This window comes from Sarcophilus harrisii, chromosome 3, assembly GCF_902635505.1.
Source record: "Sarcophilus harrisii chromosome 3, mSarHar1.11, whole genome shotgun sequence".
NCBI lineage: Eukaryota > Metazoa > Chordata > Mammalia > Dasyuromorphia > Dasyuridae > Sarcophilus > Sarcophilus harrisii.
Window position 1 is genome coordinate 198,219,342 of NC_045428.1, and position 19,124 is coordinate 198,238,465.

Below are 19,124 nucleotides of genomic sequence, written 5' to 3' on the forward strand. Positions count from 1 at the left end.
AACCATATGATCATCTCAATAGATGCAGAAAAAGCATTTGATAAAATCCAACATCCATTCCTATTAAAAACACTTGAGAGTATAGGAATAAATGGACTTTTCCTTAAAATAATCAGCAGCATCTATTTAAAACCATCAGTAAGCATCATATGTAATGGAGACAAACTGCAACCATTCCCAATAAGATCTGGAGTGAAACAAGGTTGCCCACTATCACCGTTACTATTTAATATTGTATTAGAAACGCTAGCTATAGCAATAAGAGCTGAGAAAGAGATTAAAGGAATAAGAATAGGCAATGAGGAAGCCAAATTATCACTCTTTGCCGATGACATGATGGTATACTTAGAGAACCCCAGAGATTCTGCTAAAAAGTTATTAGAAATAATCCACAACTTTAGCAAAGTTGCTGGTTATAAAATAAACCCACATAAGTCATCAGCATTCTTATATATCACTAACAAAATCCAACAGTCAGAGTTACAAAGAGAAATTCCATTTAAAGTAACTACTGATAATATAAAATATTTAGGAATCTATCTGCCAAGGGAAAATCAGAAACTTTATGAGCAAAATTACAGACCACTTTTCACACAAATTAAGTCTGATCTAACCAATTGGAAAAATATTAAATGCTCTTGGATAGGGCGAGCAAATATAATAAAGATGACAATATTACCTAAACTAATCTATTTATTTAGCGCTATACCAATCAGACTCCCAAAAAACTATTTTAATGACCTAGAAAAAATAACAACAAAGTTCATATGGAAAAACAAAAGGTCAAGAATTTCAAGGGAATTAATGAAAAAAAAATCAAATGATGGTGGCTTAGCTGTACCAGATCTAAAATTATATTATAGAGCAGCAGTTACCAAAACTATTTGGTATTGGCTAAGGAATAGATTAGTTGATCAGTGGAATAGATTAGGTTCAAGGGATAAAACAGTCAACAAATATAGCAACCTAGTCTTTGACAAACCCAAAGATCCCAGCTTTTGGGATAAGAACTTACTGTTTGATAAAAATTGCTGGGAAAATTGGAAACTAATATGGCAGAAACTAGGCATTGATCCATACTTAACGCCGTACACCAAGATAAGGTCAAAATGGGTTCATGACCTAGGCATAAAGAATGAAATTATTAATAAATTAGAGGAACATAGGATAGTTTACCTCTCAGACCTGTGGAAGGGGAAGGTCTTTATGACCAAAGCAGAACTAGAGATCATTACTGATCACAAAATAGAAAATTTCGATTATACCAAACTGAAAAGTTTTTGTACAAACAAAACTAATGCAGACAAGATTAGAAGGGAAGCAATAAACTGGGAAAATATTTTTACAGTCAAAGGTTCTGATAAAGGCCTCATTTCCAAAATATATAGAGAATTAACTCTAATTTATAAAAAATCAAGCCTTTCTCCAATTGAAAAATGGTCAAAGGATATGAACAGACAATTCTCAGATGAAGAAATTGAAACTATTTCTAGTCATATGAAAAGATGCTCCAAGTCATTATTAATCAGAGAAATGCAAATTAAGACAACTCTAAGATACCACTACACACCTGTCAGATTGGCTAAGATGACAGGAAAAAATAATGATGATTGTTGGAGGGGATGCGGGAAAACTGGGACATTGATGCATTGTTGGTGGAGTTGTGAACGAATCCAACCATTTTGGAGAGTAGTTTGGAACTATGCTCAAAAAGTTATCAAACTGTGCATACCCTTTGATCCAGCAGTGTTACTACTGGGATTATATCCCAAAGAGATTATAAAGAAGGGAAAGGGACCTGTATGTGCACGAATGTTTGTGGCAGCCCTTTTTGTAGTGGCTAGAAACTGGAAACTGAATGGATGTCCATCAGTTGGAGAATGGCTGAATAAATTGTGGTATATGAATATTATGGAATATTACTGTTCTGTAAGAAATGACCAACAGGATGATTTCAGAAAGGCCTGGAGAGACTTACACGGAACTGATGCTGAGTGAAATGAGCAGGACCAGGAGATCATTATATACTTCAACAACAATACTATATGATGACCAGTTCTGATGGACCTGGCCATCCTCAGCAACGAGATCAACCAAATCATTTCCAATGGAGCAGTAATGAACTGAACCAGCTACGCCCAGAGAAAGAACTCTGGGAGATGACTAAAAACCATTACATTGAATTCCCAATCCCTATATTTATGCCCACCTGCATTTTTGATTTCCTTCACAAGCTAATTGTACAATATTTCAGAGTCTGATTCTTTTTGTACAGCAAAATAACGTTTTGGTCATGTATACTTATTGTGTATCTAATTTATATTTTAATGTATTTAACATCTACTGGTCATCCTGCCATTTGGGGTAGGGGGTCGGGGGTAAGAGGTGAAAAATTGGAACAAGAGGTTTGGCAATTGTTAATGCTGTAAAGTTACCCATGCATATAACCTGTAAATAAAAGGCTATTAAATTAAAAAAAAAAAAAGAATAGGGGAGTTTAAATGGAGGACAACTTTATGGTCCGCACTGAATTCAGTTTTGGACACCTAGAGTGTGAAGTTAATAAGATATCTAAGTGGAAATACATAATAACCAGTGTGACAGAGAAAACTAACAAATATGAAACAATTACCTCACATAATACTGTTGAGATTATGGAGCAATATTGTGAAGTTATTCAGTCATAGCAAGTAAATTTGAATTTATAAACTAGACAGGATTCACCCAGTTTTCCTTTTCTATGTCACCACTCTATCTCCACCCCTACTCAATAAATCCTCCTCTAACGTTTTTAACGTGCCAAAATGGCTCTTTCCCTTTCAGAACCCTATCAAAATTCCATTAAAACCCACTCAGGAAAAGAAAAATCTGATATTAGTCACTTATACCTAAGCCAAAGTAAATGCATTTTAAATTTCCTTCTGTCTCAGTGAGTAATAAAAGGTTTAATCATCCTTAAATTCAATAATGCTTAAGCAAATGACAGAAGTACTTGGGGGACAAAACCCTTTCCCCTGTACCCATGAATCCCTGGATTCATCCCTGTATCCCTGCATCCATATCTCCCATTCTGAATTAAAGATCAATTCTACATCTTCCCTTAAATAACACCCACTGCACTCAATCCCTAATAAGACAGTTTTGTGTCATTAAATGGGAATGTGACATCTTTATGTTGGTTCTATTTCTCCTTTCCCTATTTTCCACCCCCATAATTCCCACACTCTCAATGGATAACACCATTTAGAAAAACTCCAAGCAAACAATTAGACTTCCCACAGCTAAACTGTACTATGATACTCCATTTTCTTTAAATTTCCACAAAAGATTAGTCCTTGTACACAAATGAGGCAGAAATAGTTTAATTTAACATGCATTGTACAACAAACACTAGCACTTTTCCCCTTTATTTCACAGAGTGTCCAAAAAAAAAGAGAGAGTTCTGCCTATCACAGAACAAAATCCCTCTCATCAGAAACAATAGCTATGCCATTTCAAAGTCTATGTGAGGGATAACTGGAAAGGACTCCTGAAGTGAATAACTCAATATCAACGTTATTGGAACCTTACCTCATTGAGATCTCCCAGGATGGAAATGCCTTTCTCTAGCAGACAGAAAATCCTGGTGCATTTTAGTAATGGGTCATACCAGGTCTTCACCAGCCTGAATGTCACATGGGCACTGGAGGCTTATTTGGAGCATCTCATACCCATGTGTTGCTTTTTATAACTCCTCTTTTCTTTGTGAGGTTCTGCATATGTCCCATTTGATCAGGTCACAGCAAGTTATGTCGTGTCCAACACTGCATATTAAATGAAGTCAGCCTAAGCCAACCCAGCATGATGCAGACTTGACAAAATAATTCTTTCTCACTCTAAGGGCAAGCAAGCAGTGAATGAAACAACTGCCCCATCAGTGTTTCAAAATTGGACTCTTGGTTCCAGGACAATATTTTGTCTTTTAACTAATAGGAGCCTGCAAGTAATTAAGCAACATGGAAAAAAGCAACCAAGGTCAAAAACCAAAAATGACAGGCTTCATTTCAAAAGTAGAACTGACAAGTTGTCATCAGGACATATTACTTATAAAAGAAGTATTTTCCGTTAAAATGCTTTTTGACTAGTATAACTGAGTAAACTCCTTTGTAATAATAATAATAATAATAATAAATAGCTAACATTTTGATAGTGCCAGGCATTGTACTAAGTGCTTTCCTATTATTATCTAATTTTCTTCACAATGTCCTTGTGAGATGAGTGAAATTATTATCTACAATTTATAAATCAAGAAATTGAGACAAAGATCAAATGACTTGCCCAAGGTCGTACAGCTAGTAAGTATCTGAGGCAGAATTTGGATTCAGGTTTTTCTGATTCCATGCCCAGTGCTCTATCCACTATGCCCCCAAAACTTGGTGGGCAAAGATAAAAAAGTACAAGTATTTTCAATCCATGAGTAATGCAAATATTAATTGAGTCAGTGCTTTAGGCATCACCTAGAGAAAACCCTACATTTCATGGATAGAGAAACTGAAGCTTGCCTAGGTCATGTAGATAGTTGAAGACAGGACAAAAATAGAAATATCCTGGCTGAAAGGTCAGTGAATTAGCCTTCATATTAAGTAGTTATATGTATTAAGAATTTGTAATTTTATCTTCTACCTACTTATTCTTGCCCATCTATATAGCCTTACCTAGACATGAGGGCATTTCCTGGAGTTGTTAATTTTTTTATTACAGGAACTTCAAACCTAAGATTTCACCAAACAATAATTATGACTGTTTTGGCTGGGTCCCAAATCCCAGAAAATTCTCCCCCGTATTCTCCAGTCATCTCCTCTATAGTCTTGCCAATCATCTTGCCATGGAGCAAATACCCTTTTCTCTTTCCCTCATCCACAACAGCTCTGGAAACTATGATTAAATAAACTCTGGCACTGTTCTACAGAGCAGTTTCTTATGATCCCATTCGCCATCCATGAAAATTTCCATAGCAAAATGCCCCTCCTGGTCATTACTTCCATATCTGTGTGACCCCCTCATATTTGAATTTTAAGTTCTTTGAGAGATTATATTTTGAGAGAAATTGTTATTTCTCTCATTAATCAATTAATTTAGATTAAGATTTTCCCTATTTATTTTTCATTCAGAAATCATCCTCTTGTAGGTTATTCAGCCAAAATCTAAAGAACAGTACTGATGATAAGATTGGATTAAATATTTTCCTCAATCTTGTTCAAAGCCCCATCCAACTGGGGAAGCTTAGTTCTGACTGAAGAGTAAAAAATCCACGTAATCTAGGGTAATTCTGAAATTGTTTTCTACTCAGATAGGTGTGTGTGCAGGCTAGCTCCCTTTTGGATAGATGGCCCAGAGGCAAGTAGTCCACTTGAGATAAATCTTTGTCCATGAGTGACAGGATCAGAGTCACACTGAGCCCCTCATTAGAATAGGTCCATTTCTTATAATATTCTCATCATTCTCTAATATTAACCAACCAAAATCAATTCCAACCTGTTGTAAACATTCACTTTTTCAATATACGTGAGTCAAAAGTCCTCCATGTGGGGTCTTTGGTTTATGAGTAAAAGCCAAATGACCATCCTTTTATTAATTATTCACTAGTCAAAATTAATAAAATTATTAATTACCCAGAAATTATTTCTCACTAACTTTTTGTATGTCATTATTTCCTTTGTATTTGTATCCCTGGGGTTTAGAAGCTATATAGAGCAGTAGACCTAAAGTCAGAAAGACCCAAATTCAAAATCAGCTTCAAATATTTAATAGCTGTGTGACTTTTGGCAAGTCATTTTCCCTCTTTCTGTCTCAGTTTTTTCCATCTATAAAATGGAGATAATATTAGCACCTACCTCCCAGAGTTGTTGTTGTGAACATAAGAGATATTATTTGTAAGGTACTTTACAAACCTTAAAGCACTATAATATATGAGAAGAAAAATGATGTATTAAGTGCTTACTATGTTTCAGGAACGGTACTAAGTACTTTACAAATATTATTCCATTTGATATTCATGACATCAGTGGTTGAGGCTATTTTTATCTCCATCTTTCAGTTGAAGAAACTGAAGCAGGAAGAGGTTAAATGACTTTCTCAATGCCATACAGCTGGTAAATGACTAAAGGCTGATTATGACTGAAGGTCTTCCTGATTTCAGACATAACTCTCTTCATTGTGCTATCTACTTGTCTTTGTATTAAAAAGTGTAACTACTACTACCACCACTACTACCACCACTACCACCACTACTACTACTAGTATAGTGCTTAGCACACAATAGGTGTTTAATAAATTTTTTTCATTCAGTCATGCTGGAGAACCACCAAAACTTGTAGCTAAATACTTGGAGAGATGTAGCCAATATACTTACATAGATAGAGCTAACACATTTATGTAGCCATAATTATAAGTAGCTTGCTTAAGGTCATATGAACAATAAATGACCAAAGGTAAGATTTGAATCCAGCTATTTTGAACTCAAGGTCCAATATTCTTTCCAATATGCAATGATGCCTCCACATAAAACCTTGAAACAAAAATGGGCATTAATAACTGTTGTTTTATTGAACTTACTGTATTTGAACATTTAAAATAAGAGTTCATGTTTGAGGCTGTTTGAATTGGTTAAAAGATTACTGGAAAGGTAGAAGAAATTTGTAATCTTGATCGGTAAGAACAGGTATAAATTATCGCAATTTCTTATGCTTGAGTTTATTTATTATTAGATTATATGTTTCTTGGGAGCAAAAACTGCATTTTATTTCTTTTTGTAATTTGGCACAGTGCATGACACATAGTTGCTCTTATTTAGTCTTCAAAGAGGACAAATAATATCTTGAGGTGATGTACTGACTTGGTGTGAATTGGATTTACATGAAGCAGAGTTATACAAAGACACCAGTATCACTCCTTTTTCCAGAACCATCCAAATTCAAAGTACCAAGACAAAAGTCAGGGGCCAAGATGCAGTAGATGATCTTGGCAGCTTAGATATTTGACCAAACTTTAAGCTCTCCACAGTATATATTTCAGCCTCCTTCCAGATAGTGGAATAAATTGTTTTTATCTGTCAATTCTAATGAAAAATATTGAAATGGTTGGAATAGATATCCTTCTAATTTATGGATACACATTAGGTAATTAATAAATCTTTATTGAATTAAATTGCAAAATGAGGAGAATTAAACTTCATGATTGAGAGATCGTGTGGTTTATATAATGAAAAGATAACTGGTTTTGGATTCAAAGGATCTGAATTCAGATCTCATCTCTGACACTATAGCTTGAGTAACCTTCTTGTCCCTTGGATTCTTCATTTTAAAATGAGAATGCTGGGCAGAGAGTGCCCTCTGAAGTGCCTTTCCACTCTCATGATTTCTAAAGGCTCCTCTAACACCAGTTTTCTGTGTTTCTATGAAAATGACTTGCATCCTGAATTAACTTAATCCCCTTCATTTTTGAGCCATTATCAAAGTGGCCAACAGGAATTAGAGAATTAAAAATACACAGTGAATAGATTGACAAATTTGAAACCCAAGGCCAAAGATAGTAATGCAACTAAATCCACATGACTGAAAAACACTAGACCATGACAGTTTATTCAAACATAATTCCATCTAGCATCTTAGGGGTCCTCAAACTACGGCCCGCGGGCCAGATGCGGTAGCTGAGGACATTTATCCCCTCACCCAGAGCTATGAAGTTTCTTTATTTAAAGGCCTACAAAACAAAGTTTTTGTTTTTACTGTAGTCTGGCCCTCCAACAGTCTGAGGGACAGTGAACTGGCTCCCTATTTAAAAAGTTTGAGGACCCCTGATTGTGTGTTTTCCATTTATGACAAAGCAACTTTGTTGTTTCTGAATTCAAGGACTAGACTTAAATAATCTCTAAGGTCAATGTCAACTCTATAATTACTCGATACTATATTTTGCATATACTCTGAGATTTTTTAAAATTTCTAAGTTGTTTCCTTGAGGGGCATGAATTGTATATTTTTATCTCTATGTCTTTAATACCTAGAATAATGCTTTAAATGAATGAATCATTCCAAAAGTACTTACTTAGAATTTACTATATATATATGCCAAGGAAAATCCTTAAAGACAGTGTCAACCCTCAAAGAGCTTACAGGCTTTAAGTCCCAACTCAAATCTCATCTTTCTCAACCCCTCTTGATTCTATTATCTTCTTTCTCTTAGCTAACTTTCTATTTATCCTTTATATATTGTTTTGTTTATATTAATTTGCCTCATGATTCTTATTCCACATTAGATTGTAAGCTCTTTGAGGGCAAGTGTTGCCTTTTGCCTTTTAGTTTGTATCCACAGTGCCTAGCACAGTGCCTGACACAAAATAGGGCTTAATTTATCAACTGACTGACTACACACGAAAACTAGTGATGTCCAGTGGGGAGACAAAGAATAGGCTCTTTATAAAAGCTTATTGAATAGTTGGGAAGTATACTTTAGATTCTGTAAGAATATTAAGCCATCTCCACTAAGTACAGTTCAGTGGGCCAATGAAAAACTATGGTAATCATATATATATATATTTTGTGTATTTTACATATATGCATATATATAGTTATATATATGCATATATGTAAAATACACAAAATATATAACATATACAAAGTTTGTCCTATAGATTGAGATAGTTCAAGACATAAGAAATAGCTGAAGTCAACAGGAACTTACCTGATGCTGTATAGCACTTTGCCATTTTTTGAAATCCGTAGTAGTTTGTTGTCTGTAGTAACATCATGGAAGTTGGCACCCTTCTCATTGGCAAAGAATAAATCTGGTTTCCAAATGGAGTCCAGCATAGATGGATCTAAATCCAAGGAGTCATCAGGGTATTCACTGTAAGCCAGTCGGGAGTCATTCCACTGTTGCCTCAAAAAGATGTTCACTCTGTAGTCCTACAGAAATGTCACAGAGAAAGATGACTATTCCCTTACACTGACCATGAGGGATCTATTTAATCTTTCCCATCATTCCCAATGTTTCAATTTTGTACATCAGCAATCCATGCATGTCTACACAATATCAACATTACCAGTGAATTCAGTTGGAGCAACAAAACAAAATCTCTCAAGCCAGCAGTATAGCACCCATTGCATTAATTAACTGAACTTTCTACCAATCAAACTGGTATGCTGGTATGGTGTATACACACCTCCAAGTTAACATTTCTTTGGAAAGGTAAAAGTACTGCAAAAAATCGGCCAATGAAGGCAGGCAACTGAACAAATACAACAAAATACTTTTCAAATCAGAATTGATGTGGCCTATAATCTCTTTCATTCCTGAGGATAAAAATCTACTATTTTACTTATATGCCACTTCCCAGGAATATAAATTTCTTAAGGAAATCCCAACAAAGGAAGAATTCTGGTTAAAAGATCCAAGAGGTCAATAATATAAAAGCAAAATTGTAAGCAAAACATTTCAGGAAATTTTCAAAGGTTCTCTATTCTTTCTTATTGCCTCATCAAATTATCAGTTTACTTTAACATTTCTCTGGCCTGCTCTGTTATGAACACCTGTGCATCTGGGCATTTCTTCAGAAAATAGAATTTTTCAAACAACAAACAGATTGCAATTATTTGAGTAGAGCTTCTTTCATATCTGAAAACATCTGCATCCTTTTTATAAAAACTTTCTGGATTTATAGATTTTTATAAACAACAACTTTGCTTATTGCTTTATCTGAAAAGTCTCTTTTATCATACATGTATTCATTCACTGGAGATGTTGCTCCACTGCAGACTAATTGCTAATCTGACAGTCTAGGACCTGTGAGAAATTAAGTAGGATCATGTATTCTCTAGTGCTGGTGTGACCATTTCAAGTATAATTTCTCTCTGTTTCAGTCTATGTCTGTCTATTTTCTATTTTTCTATTATGTTATCTTTTTCTAACATCTTTCTATCATGTATCTTTATCTCTATCATTTAATTACCTATTTCTTTTCTCACTTCTCTTCCTTCACCATGAACTTAGATTTATTGTTACTATTCACTCTAAATGTTTTTGCCACAGAGACTATATGAGGATAATCACTTGTACTTGAATCCTATCTGAAGATGTCCTTTATACTTTAAGAACACTTGGTATAAGGAATGCTGACTGTAAGAAACAGTTTTTATTTATCTGACATCTTTTTCCTCTTTTGTTTCCTGGTCATTATGACCAAGTTATTTAAAATTCCAATATACTAATATTTATATTGGTTATGTTGTATACTTCCATATGTAAAAAGTATGGGATGAACTTGAGATAGATAAATATTAATCATTTGACTGATTTATGGTCATATCAGGGTCTGGTCAGCAACTGCTTTTAGGAAGAATGTTACATGTGGTTTAGAATTTTTTAAATTTAGAGTAGGTCCCTCTCAGATATTCTAGAGTATAAGATATAATTTTTATTTATTTCACTGGCTATATGGAAAATAGTCTTTTGATATGGAAAACTGATTAAATTTTAATTTTGTATAGTATGGCTTCCAAATTAAATTTGGGTGGCTAATGATGGGCTAATGACCCTAAATCAAGAGTAAATGCTTTATGACTGAATAACTCCATAGCAAATCATTTGCCAAATCCACAGTAGGGTGGTATAATTTCACCCAAGGCTGTTTATCTACTATGCTTGTGATGACATTAAGCATATAATTAGACAAATCCTTTAAAACTGTTTCCAATGACTAGTTTCCAAATTCTACAAGGGTAACAATGGAACTTTGAGTTTGTGTTGGGAATATGGGAGAGCCCTTGACCAATATCACATGGTGGGGAGCAAGTGGTTTGGCAATTTGTTGTGAGACAAACATGAAAGCATTAGAAAAACAGAGATCAACACAAGAATATTATTCTTCTGTTTCCTATGAGCTGTTAGAGGTTCAGATTGAGATAGACAGTATAGTCAACCACATCACTGATAAAGAGTGTGAAAAGGAATAGATAATTTAGAAAATCTTTTCAAATACAAGTGTTCACAATAGTTACGCATCTGGTTACATTAGTCCCAGATGTGTTTTGTTGGAGAGTATTCATCTGATTTTCAATTTCAGATTTGCACAAAGGAAAAAATGAAACTGATTTCTCAGTTTATAAGCTGCTTTAAATTGGAAACACAAGAATGCCTTCTGGTTACAAGGCCAACACTAATTAGCTACAGATAAACTTAATATATACATGTATCATATAATATAATAGGTATGTATAGGTATGATAATATATAGGTATGGGTATATAGGTATATATACCTATCATGATGTATGTACAATGATGTATAGATATAGGTAGATCATAGGTATGTATATGTATGTGTATATCCTGTTCATATTCCTCTATTATTTATCTATATCTATCTATCTACTATATCTATCTATCTATCTATCTATATGATCAAGAAATTGAACTGGATTCTGAAAAGTAGAAAAATAAATGGGATGATATTACTATAGAAAATAAGTGAAATACAACTTTTCTTACAGCGAGAGAACACACACTTTCCTTCTTTGTAATATGCACCCATTTAAAATGTTCTCAAATTTTGCAAAAGTAATAAAACATACTAAAAACTTGACTTCTAAGCCAAAAGCATCTCAAAAGGTCACAAAATAAGAGTATAGACAAACACATATTTGTAGATTTGTGTGAACTCCTAGCCAGAGGCAAGGAATTAGACTAGATAAACTACTGAAATCTAATACTGTTCTATGAGTCTGTGAATCTCTAATATTGCTTTGAATGTATAAAAATAATAAAAGTATGCTATAATATTTCCTTCTCAGTCATCCCTAAACATAGAATGCTTAAATGGGACTTTAATCTTTTATTATCTCTATTAAATGAACTATTAAATTGGAAAGTAAATATGCACACGTTGAAATACATATTGTTTCCTTTTGAGCTGCATTGATTCACTGGGAATAAATGCTATTTGGAATCCCTGATACACTGTTTTACACTAAACTTTACTTCCCTCTTATTTATTCCCTTTTATTTTTTACAATATAAACCAGCCCTCTATGAAACAATTATATTGTATATTAATTATTCTTCCATTTGTCAGAAACATGGCAGAATAGACTGGGGATTGTCTTTGGAGTCAGGAAAACATGGATTCAAGTCCTGTTTTTAATATATAATAGCTTCTTGTTGCTGGACAAGTCATTTAGAACACCTAGGCGACTTTATAAGTTCTTACAGAAGTTGCCCAATTAGACCTCTGGGAGGAGTGTCTATACCAAAAATTACTCAAAATGTTTTAAAATTTATTTTATTATTTCCATTTTACATATTAGGAAACTGAGTTAAATAGAGGTTAAGTGACTTGCCTAAAGTCATAAGCTAATAAGTGTCTGAGGTCACATTTGGACTTAGCTCTTCTTAATGCCAGACTTGGTGCTCTATCCACCAAGCCACTTTATAACATTCCATGAACAATTCAGCCTTAGAATAATTTTTCCTTTTTTCCCCTGAATCATTCAGTGCTTTTTTCAAACAGGCTGAATGCATGGTTATTATATCGCAATTATATTGTCTTACAAAAATGTCCTTGTTTCATATATAGATCTTATCTATCCTATTAGATGATAAGGTTTCCAGGACAAGAATTGTGTTCATTCTCCTACATTATCTAGCAGATTGCTGAATTTCTTTTAGCTAGAGAACATCATTTTCCTCACTTTCAGTTTGTTAGCCTCTGCTAGGGAGAAATCAGTTTGAATTAGAGGTTTGGTGGAGGTTGTCTCATGTGGTAAGTATAGTCATTAGCACTCAATTTTTAGTTTAAAAATCAAGGTCATCTTATACACTAGATCACCTTACATGCCATGATGTAGAGTATATTCTCATTTCTTACTGGTGAAGTAAAAAACAACAAATTCCCCTTTCTGTCACCACTGAAAAATATAATTTCCACTATGAATATTGGAAAATATATGGGGCTACTTAAGTAATGTGTGATACTGCATTCATTATAATAGTTAACCATATGCTCAGGTACAGAGGGAAGTCTACTATCATGTTTTATATTCAGTACTTTTGTAATTAGAGATCAAATGAGCTGCTATCAAATACCTTGTTCCCTACTATACAGCAATATTCAGGAAAACACCCATGAATTCCTTAAACAGGAAATGTGAGGAATCATAAGATTGTCTTTTTTTTTTTTTTAAATCTGCTATTGTACACTCTGGACCTCACACCTGTGTATTCTCTGGGAGACTTTGAAACTTCTGTCATTCGGTCTTTTGTCCTGATTGGTGAAGACCTCTTTGGCCTAGTATAACTTGCAGCCCTAGTAAAGCTTTGCATTCTATCATTTTTCTTGCTTTTTACTCTCTTCTTCCATTTTCTTATCCTAATCCTTTTTTAAAGCTCCAGAATGATAATTAAGAATATATTATAAGACATCCTGTATTATCATTAAAGTGTTCACAACATGAATTCACATGAAGAATGCCAAGTTTGTTGGTGTAACAACAAACTCTTGGTAAATTTATCTGCTCTCATCATCTATGAACAATGATAACAAAAACTGACCTTTAAAAACTGTGCATGTTTGTCAGCTTTTTAATTAATATTCGCTCACTAAATCTTTGAGCTTAGAAGTATAATTGGAACTGAACAAAATTTCTTTCTTGGAGTGCTACAAATACAGTCATCTGCCCACAAACTTTATTTTCCCAATTCCCAGGTAACTTCATGAGGCTATTAATATTTTAGAATTATACATATATATGTATGTATGTGTGTGTGTATGTATGTATAATTACAGCAATCCATTAGAAATGCATTCCATTGGTCAAAAATAAAATAAGCTCATTTTTGGGGTATACATTCATAACTCATATGAAAATTTCAGTTATAGATTTCCATCTAATAAAAAAGCACCATGTTTCAGTACCACACTTCCTTTCAGGGAGATTTTTGTGAAACATTTAAATTACTAACTGGGTAGTATCAAAAGAATTTTCAGGATCAAAAATCTTTGCCACATTGCTGGAAACAAAAATTCTTAGATTTTTACTAAGGTAAACTTCCTTCTATTGTGGAGAAATGCCAAGATGGTTGGAAATGAACTCTTGGTATTCTTTCCTCAATGCAAAAACTTCCTGATATTAGGAAAATGTCTTTATTTGGGGGACTTCAGAACTACAAGACAAATGAGAGGATTCATCTCAAAGGTTTTAGGGACTTTGAACGTTTACCTAGGAACCAAGGAATCACCCCAAAGATATTGCAAATGCTGCCTCTGGGTTTTTATGGATTTAGGTCCTAGATCTGATTGTAGGGAGACAATATGCATGAAGTGATTCATAAACCTTATACTACTATTGGAAGGTCAGTTATCATTACCTTTATTATTTCTGATAAATTCTTCCAAAGATGAAGCCTTTAGTTAAATCATTTATTTTAGATCTATAATGTTCAAAGATCTATGGTGGTTTTATGGTCTATGAGACCTTTTAAATTGCTAAGTCCTAGCACTAGATAGTGTGTTGATAGTACTGAAAGAACTCCACATGACCATCCTCATGTTTTTTTTTTTTTTTTTTTTTTTTTTTTTATGAGGTTTTCAACAATGTCTACTTTTAGCATCCCATTCATAGGATGCAAGAGAACCATACATTAGATTTAGGGCAGAAATTTCATTTTTGAAAGCAAATATTTTCATTTCATGTCAAAGCCACAATTAGGAAAAAGAAAAATGAGTTTTAAAAGTCAAATGAACTTTCTAGTCACAAAGAATGCAGGGGACAAAAAATAGCATACACATCTTTCCTTTGACCATACAACTCAATTTACTCTAAACACCAATATAGATGTGCCACTGGTACCAGTCTGGATAATGTTTTCAGAATACTTTAGAAATAAGTCACCATTAAGGGGGCATTTCCCTAAATTTTTAGGAAGCAATTCAGTAGCCCATTGTTTTACCATACCTCTGAACACCTGCAAATATTACAAATAAAGGAAAACAAAGATACCGACAGCTTCTGTTTTCATTGACTTAAATGTAGACTTCTTGCATTGATGATCATTGAAAAGGTGTACATTTACATATTTAATAGACAGTAAAATGCAATGAGGGGATTTAATCAAAGCGATGCGTCTAATTAATGCAATCAGCATTAGGTCGTGCAAATATTGTCATTGAATGCCATCATGTGAAGCCAGTGATGAAATGGAATTGGGCCACTTCAAGTTTTATCCCTTTTTCTGTAGGATAAGAGCAATAGGGAGAGACTGAGATTGAATGCCAAAGCCCAAGCTATGTAATTTTTTCAGTGTTTTTTGGGAGACTCTTTATGATATCTTGAGAGAAGCAGCTATGATATAGTAGAGACAGAGCTGGAATAGGAGCCTGGAAGACATGGAGTCAAATTCAAATTCTGACATCTACCCTCTATGAGGTATGGGAAAGTCACTTAACCTTTCAATGCATAGAGACCTTATGCTGTACTAATCTGCAGTACAGGATAAACTTTCTCATTAGAGAGATCCCTTTACCAATAAAATCACAAAGCCAGTCTCTTTCCCCATGAAATTTTTAATGACATAATTAAATAAAACATATTTGTTTAGAATTCTTTAATAATTCATACAGCCTTGTAATCACTCTGTCCTCTTTTTCCCTCTTATTCCCTGTTTCTTGTCTCTTAAAGTCCTATTGACAATACTATTTGTAAGAAGCAAAGTGTAAAGCTAAATTCATTTTTTTTCATTTATAGAATTCCTTTCAAGAATAATAATTCATTAAATGCTACATATTCTAGCAGCCTAAAAGACAATTTAAACTCCCCAAGGATGCACTTTTTGTTCCTTGCAATCAGACTCATAATTTAATTTTTTCCCATAAGCCATCTCAATGCTTTTCTAAGACATGACTTGGTTTGATTTTTTAAATATTAAGCTTTGTAAATTTTAAATAAAATATCTTAGTTTGTGTTTCCTAAGATTTGTTTCATTATTTAATAATTTTTTAAAAATAACAAGTTTAGAAAATTTTCATTTGGAAAGATTTATGTTAAACAAGTAGGTATCACCCAAGACACACATTTACTGTTAGCTAAAACAATTGGGAAAAACAACTTTAATATTTTAAAGATTGGAAATATTTAGTTTGGAATTGAATAAATTTTCTATTCTTTCTATTAAATCTATATATGTATATATATAGGAATGTAACATCTAAGATGACCTTAAATAGCCCAGTAATCTCTAAATCTACATTCTTATGATTTTGTATACATTTTATTCTTGAAATCTTATGTGTGTGGAAAGCTACAGTGGCCTCCATCCTCACCTCTATCAGCAGACTAAATCCTAATCAACATTAGCTAGAGAAGCTGATAATAAAACAAAAAATATATATATATTTATAACATTTTTAAACTTTAGTGTTGTACCTTAATATGGAAATCTAAAATTTCATCTGCACTGTTGTCATATCATCAATTAAAAAGTATTTAATAAAAGTCAACTGTGTACCAGATGCAATTCTAGAGAGCAGCTGAAGTAATTTCTCTAAAATTTTTGCTTATTGATATTTATCCTCAATTCAATTGCATATATATGTCATAGTAACTACCCCTTAAAAACATCTTCCTTTCAATTCCTCATAATAGCATGCATATGACCTCACATCCTTGAAAAAATATGACTGAAGATTACATTAAAGATAGACAAGTGGTAGAATGGATGTAGAGCTAGGCCTGGAGTCGAGAAGACCTGAATTCAGAATCTGGCTCATTTTCCTCAACTGTAAAATGAGGACAAAACTAGCACCTATCTCAGGGTTATTGTGAGTTTCTAGATAATTTTTATAAAGTGCTTAGCATAGCACCTGGCATACAATAGGCACTTAATAAATGCTTGTTGTCTTTCCCCTTTATCAAAACTTCTACCAAACTGAAAAAAAGCAAAACAAAACAAAACAAAGATCACTTTAGGTATGGATACAACAATGCTTTGTAATCAGTGGTCTGAGAACAAGCCTAGCTAAGTTCAGAGACCTCATTGTTAAAAGAATAGAAGGAATAAGACTATCCATTCTGATGAAATAATATATTATTGAAATATTGATGTAAGGAAGTATAGATGGCAGAAATTAGAGGAAATTTTGGAGAGTAAATAAATGTGTCCACTGTAATCTTGATGTGACATACTTTGCTCTGTAATGAAATAGCAAAGAAAGTCTGTCTTGGAAGCTAATTATTTAGCTTATTATTTAACTAAAACCAAAACATTCTATGTAGAGTACCACAGAGAGTGGGGGAACTTTGGGTGAGGTATAAGACCCTTCAGCCCAGAGGGAACCTGCTGACAACGTCTGGTTTGGCTTCCCAACTCCCCTAAGAGCTCTCGGCCTTCCTGAGAAGTCAGGAGATGGTGACAACCTTGTTGTTGGGGTTGTGATTGAAGCAGTGATACCAGTTGGAAGGAATCTACATACAATAACAAGTTGTTTATGTAGTCCCACATGTGCAGTATATAGTTAGTGCATGTGCAGTATTGCTTTGGTTATGTAAGGGTATTTGGGTATATAAGAGTGAGAGGACTTGAAATAAACAGTCTCTGTCTTTGACCATCCTTGTGAGTCTCCTGCCTTCTGCACTCCTCCACTAAGACCAAGGACTTGGGCTGGACCCGAGATCCTCCAGAGAGCTACTCAGGATAGCATCCCAGCGTAGGGCTCTTGAAAGCATAGTACATCTTGGCACCTCAACTTGGGGGCTCTAGAAAGCATACTACAATGCTGTACTTGTAAAGATTAAATTTTAGTGACAACTGTGTGTCTTAAACTTCCATAACATCTATAAAAATCTTCCTATGGCTTTGTTTCCAAGTTGATTCAGCTAATTAAAATATTTAGAAATGTTCATTGCTAATCAATTTTTCCTAAATTTAGTCAAATCATTGTTCCTAAAGTCCTTTAATTGATGAAACTATTTTTTTTAAGTTTTAGATACAAAACCTGCCATCTTTAAAAAAAAAAGAAAACAAAACTTTGCATGAGCATAAAAAGGTCTAAACAGGAGTTTGGTATTCAGTAAAATCTCTCCCAAATATGCAATAACTATCCCACAATGCACTCATTCACAAGATGGCTTCAATGGTCAGTCCCACTCACCATTGTAGTTTCTGCTATTGAACCAAAGCTGTTGATAAATATGTTGCAGGTAACATTTACAGGAGGCCCTGCAAGTTGAACAATAATAGAAAAAATTGACAGGTTGTGTTCATGACATATATCAAGTATTGTTTTTTTCTTGTCCATGGTATTGTAGCACTTACCATTGTGGTCTCTGTGACTGATCCAAAACTGTTGATAAAAATATTGCAAGTAACGTTTACTGGAGGACCTGTGGAATGCAATAAGAATTTTGCAATAGACATTGAGCCAACGGGATAGCCCCACCAACATCTGTGTCAACTGGTGGAGAGAGGTGTACATAACTAAGAGTGAGGTTTTAAGTGCAAAGACCATCTAGAGAAATATAACTAAAATGTTCATCAATTCTTTAGATTATAAATTTCAAGTATGTACTTATAGTAACAATTTTATGTCAAGCCATATTCTCAGAAATTCTGAACTGAAGGTACTTCGTATTATTGCTGGGATAGTCTAGAAGAAAAAATATCCCCAATTCAGATTCATAAAACTAAGCTGTCAACCAAGAGTTCATTTGGTGGCAACTAAGAAAGCACATCTGTTTATGGATGCCCCATCTACCATGGGCAAGGAAATGTGACTAAGCAAGCTCATTCTGCAGTATTAAATAACTGCCTACATTTTCTCAGTCTCTCCATAAAAAGAAATAAAAATAACTTTAAGGGGAAAATGGGAGTAAAATAAGATAAAAAAACACTTTAAAAGCATTTAAAACTCAAGTACCTTAAAATGAACAAATTGGGGTAGTGTGCATAGTATGCTTGTTTTGCTTACTCCTATCGTAAGGCACAAGTTCGGGGTGGTCCACAACTCTTAAGAGGCTGGCCCTTGGAAAATTAGAACCTATGCTTGTCAGATCTTCCCTTCTTAAGATCAGTGTGTCTTTTTCTTAGTCTTTCTTTTCATGT

General features: G+C 33.9%; 1 protein-coding gene across 2 annotated transcripts in view; it reads right to left on the reverse strand.

The window, feature by feature from the left end:
* Window positions 1-19,124, reverse strand: part of GLRA2 (glycine receptor alpha 2) — a 303,585-nt gene that overhangs the window by 186,193 nt on the left and 98,268 nt on the right. The window contains exons 3-4 of one of the 2 annotated variants that reach the window (XM_003765562.2): window positions 18,175-18,242; window positions 8,719-8,942 (exon numbers count right to left, since the gene is read on the reverse strand). In XM_003765562.2, coding sequence (XP_003765610.1) covers window positions 8,719-8,942; window positions 18,175-18,242 — 292 coding nt within the window. Of the gene's footprint in view, window positions 1-8,718; window positions 8,943-18,174; window positions 18,243-18,338; window positions 18,407-19,124 lie in introns of both variants that reach the window. The other variant, XM_003765563.2, reaches the window with a different exon arrangement.